This window comes from Ziziphus jujuba, chromosome 3 (genome assembly GCF_031755915.1).
Source record: "Ziziphus jujuba cultivar Dongzao chromosome 3, ASM3175591v1".
NCBI classification, from domain to species: Eukaryota; Viridiplantae; Streptophyta; class Magnoliopsida; order Rosales; family Rhamnaceae; genus Ziziphus; species Ziziphus jujuba.
This window is the reverse complement of record NC_083381.1, coordinates 24,404,254-24,407,910: the sequence shown is the minus strand read 5'-3', so window position 1 is coordinate 24,407,910 and position 3,657 is coordinate 24,404,254. Positions and strand designations below refer to the sequence as shown.

At 35.5% G+C, this 3,657-nt stretch overlaps 2 protein-coding genes across 2 annotated transcripts; both read left to right on the top strand.

Moving 5' to 3' along the window:
- Positions 1 to 396: 396 nt before the first annotated feature.
- On the top strand, positions 397 to 3,657 carry LOC107404824 (protein ACCELERATED CELL DEATH 6-like). Its single transcript, XM_025068829.3, has 3 exons — positions 397 to 1,358; positions 1,740 to 2,290; positions 2,890 to 3,657. The coding sequence occupies exons 2-3, from the start codon at positions 2,219 to 2,221 to the stop codon at positions 3,418 to 3,420; spliced, it is 603 nt and encodes a 200-aa protein (XP_024924597.2). The 5' UTR covers positions 397 to 1,358; positions 1,740 to 2,218; the 3' UTR covers positions 3,421 to 3,657.
- LOC125418337 (protein ACCELERATED CELL DEATH 6-like) lies at positions 621 to 2,167 on the top strand. Its single transcript, XM_048467156.1, has 3 exons — positions 621 to 1,172; positions 1,214 to 1,358; positions 1,740 to 2,167. The coding sequence occupies exons 1-3, from the start codon at positions 621 to 623 to the stop codon at positions 2,165 to 2,167; spliced, it is 1,125 nt and encodes a 374-aa protein (XP_048323113.1).

Sequence of the window (3,657 nt, the reverse complement as noted above, 5' to 3'; positions counted from 1 at the left end):
CTTGTCATTCAGTCAACCCAGCAACTTATATTAATACTTTCTTTACCCATATTAGATTACCCTAAGGACGCTAAAAATATGATATTTTTCGATTTTTAAAAAGGAAATACCACTAAATTTATGTGAAGCTTATTTGCTGCTAACTAATATTATTGTTGCTGTTAATGTTTTATTATGTTTTTAACTGAAACTCACTTATTTTAAACAAATAATTAAAAATAAAGATTTTCCTAATCGGCCAAGTCTACCATGAACTCAATATAAAGGTCTGAACAAGGAAATTTTTATTATAAAATTGGTGGTTGAATGGTGGTTGAATGTTTGCTGTACATTAATTCTAAACGTACTACAAAACCTGCTGTTTATATGCACGTTTATTGCATGCAACTTGCAATTGACTAAAAGGTTTGTGACTCTTTCTTCTATTTATTTAGTTATTAAAATGTTTATATAGTAGCCAAGTTATGCTTGAGATCAATACAAAAACATTCAAATTATTGAGCCTGTTCCATATCTCTAAACTTCAACAGTTTAATCAATACATTGTAAAGCTAAGGAAGGTTAACTAGAACACAAAAAGGATCCCAATTTAGTCCGCGAAACCACTGTTTGGTAGAAAAATGGATTCCTCAAGTTTGCATGAGGCTCAGCAGAAAGATGGTAAAGTTTTTCAACCAAAGGAGTACCAGAAAACAAAGGACGAAATAGTGGAAGCAGAGGAAACAGGGGACGAAACATTACAGAAAACAGAGACCATCACCAACATGGGACATGAACTGTACTGGGATGCAGCAAGGGGCGACATCGATGCCGTGCTGAAAAGCAAAGACCATCTTCAAAGCTTACTCACTCCAAATAAGAACACAATCCTTCATATCTATATCACATCGAGAGCCACTGAAGATCAAGGTCCAAGTGAGTTTGTTGAAAGAATACTTGCAACTTGTCCGGCACTGCTGATGCAGCCCAATTCCAAAAATGACACTCCCCTCCACATAGCAGCAAGGTATGGACATGCTTCAATAGTGGGGACGCTCATTCAATATGCAAAGGATAACAATGAGAGAGGTGTAGAAGCAGCCAGGCAGATGATGAGGTTGCAAAATCAAAATGAAGATACGGCTAACCATGAGGCGGTTCGATTTTACTATCCAAGCGTGGTGGAGAGATTGGTGGAAATCGAAGAGTGCGATTTCGTTTATTCGCTAATAAGGAACACGAGACTCCACTCTACATGGCAGCTGAGAGAGGATACAGTGATATTGTGTTTGAGATACTAGACAAGTGCAAATCACCAGCTACTACTGGTCCTATTGGCAGAAATGTTCTGCATGCTGCAACCATACTCAAAGATAAAGGTATTGTGAAATTCTTCATACATATATATATATATATATATTGAAAATTGTTTATAAAATGCTAATCCATCTATTTCATATGGAACAACAACATATTACTGTATGGTTTCCATTGTACTACTGCGTGCAGATACATAAATCTTCAAAAACTCAGGCTAAATAGGTTTAGCCATGAAGGATTAAGTTACTCATTTTCCCATATACTATGTGTAGATTCATATTTATTCTCACCATTATGCTCCAGCATATTTTCTTTAACAAATAAATGAAAACTAATTATTTTACTTTTATTTATTTATTTTTTTATCCTCTTCTCAGATTATTATATATATGCTAATTCTGTTTCCTGGAAGTAATATATTTTATTTTTCTTCAATTTAGAAATGATAAAAACAATCCTAGATAAAATGGAGGCACTAATGTTAGAAGCAGATGAAATGGGCTGGACTCCATTACACCATGCTGCACATATTGGATATCGTCCTGCAGTGAAAATGTTTCTAGAATTACCAATTGGTAGAGAAAAAGCAGCCTACAAGAAAAATAAACAAGGAAACACTGCTTTTCATCTTGCAGCTGCTTCAACTTCTTTAAACTGTAAAGTGATAATATCAGAATTTATAAAATGGTGTCCAGAATGCTGTGAATTAGTGAACGAAGAAGGCAGGAATATTTTACACTCTGCGGTGGGGAAGAAGGACATCTATGAACTGGCAATGGGTGATATACTGGAAAAGAATGCATTCAGCGACTTGTTAAATGAAAAGGATGCTAAAGGGAACACACCGCTCCATCACATTGCCATTTAACTTAATAGTGACCGGCTTGCTGATCTCATTGATCTCCCTAGAGTGGATAAGATGGCATTCAACAAACAAAATCAAAATGCCCTGGACCTCGCTTCCACTTCTAAAGCTATTGCACTGAGGAAGGTAAGCTATTTACTCCGCCACGCAGCACATATACACGGGTAAAATTGATATATTCATGAAGATTAATCTCGTTTTCGCCATTAGGAAAATGAATTAATTTCGTAAAAGTAAAGTCATTAATTGGTCATTTTTATCACATCACATTATATGCCTTTATTTCTTGCATGGATATTGCCTGGTAGAATGCTTGTTACTAAGGCACACAATCTTTTATTTATTTATTTACTTTTTTGATCAACTGTGAAAACACACAAATAATAATAATAATAGAATCTTGAAGCACAAATCTTATATTGATGTAAGAAAAGTAGGAACTGTCACTTTAAGACCATCACAACGGTCTTTCATCATAATATTTTTTTTATTACCCTTTGGATTCCTTCAAGGGATGTTATGCATCTAGAGTTTATATGAGTCTATAGAAAATTCATTTTATCTTCCTCTCACCCGACTTGTATAAAACTCAATACATGGCAATTCAATGGCTAATAATAAAGATTGTGATGGTAAATCATCAGAATATAGGAAATGAATGATAAGATAAGTTACATCTTTGTAAACCTTACTCAAGATTAATAGACAGAAATTTATCAATGCAGAATTCCTTTGAAAAACGTTTGCAAAACCATGATCTGAGGTTGGGCATTCGAATAAACACTCGTTCAAACAATGAAGAGGAAAATTCTACTTTACATGAGCCAGACGAGATGCAGAATACTAATTTGATAGTTGCTGTACTGATTGCCACGGTAACTTTTACAGCGGGTTTTACTGTACCTGGAGGTTTTTTTAGTGAAAAAGGGCCATTACAAGGCACTCCAATACTTGGGAAAAGCCCAGCATTCAAGACATTTATCATCATGGATACCCTAGCCATGGTCCTCTCCAGTTCTGCTGTCTTTATCCACATCTTTATGAGATTTACACCTAAAGTGTCAAGGTTATTTGGGTACTTTTTTACAGCCTTTGTCCTCACTACCTTGGCCATGGTAGCTATGGTGGTTGCATTTGTTACAGGAACATATGCAATGTTAGGCTATTCCAGGTCACTTTCTATTGTTACATGTGTCATTGGATTGTCTTTCTTCATTTTTTTTTACAAAGTATTCAAGAAGAGTTTTGAATGCTAAATCAGTTATGTGGTTGCACCGGGCAGTACCACTTCACCGCCTCATGTGGGACTTGGTTTGTGAGGCGGTGGAGTTATACTCCCGGAAGTAGGTGAAAATTGCTCCGTGTAAGGGTCAAGCTGTTGCATTAATGTTTGTACTACCTCCCGGGACAAAATTTTACTTGTTACAGCCTTTTCTAATTTGTTCGCCATCTCTTTAAATTTTAATGTTAGTATTATATGTTCTTTTGTCTCT

Excerpts from the sequence above, each read along its gene's own strand:
- LOC107404824 (XM_025068829.3), top strand. The coding sequence starts at position 2,219 with ATGGCATTCAACAAACAAAATCAAAATGCCCTGGACCTCGCTTCCACT. Across the intron at positions 2,291-2,889 it reads AAGCTATTGCACTGAGGAAG|AATTCCTTTGAAAAACGTTT; the intron begins GTAAGCTATTTA and ends TTATCAATGCAG.
- LOC125418337 (XM_048467156.1), top strand. The coding sequence starts at position 621 with ATGGATTCCTCAAGTTTGCATGAGGCTCAGCAGAAAGATGGTAAAGTT. Across the intron at positions 1,173-1,213 it reads CAAGCGTGGTGGAGAGATTG|GAACACGAGACTCCACTCTA; the intron begins GTGGAAATCGAA and ends TTCGCTAATAAG. Across the intron at positions 1,359-1,739 it reads AACCATACTCAAAGATAAAG|AAATGATAAAAACAATCCTA; the intron begins GTATTGTGAAAT and ends TCTTCAATTTAG.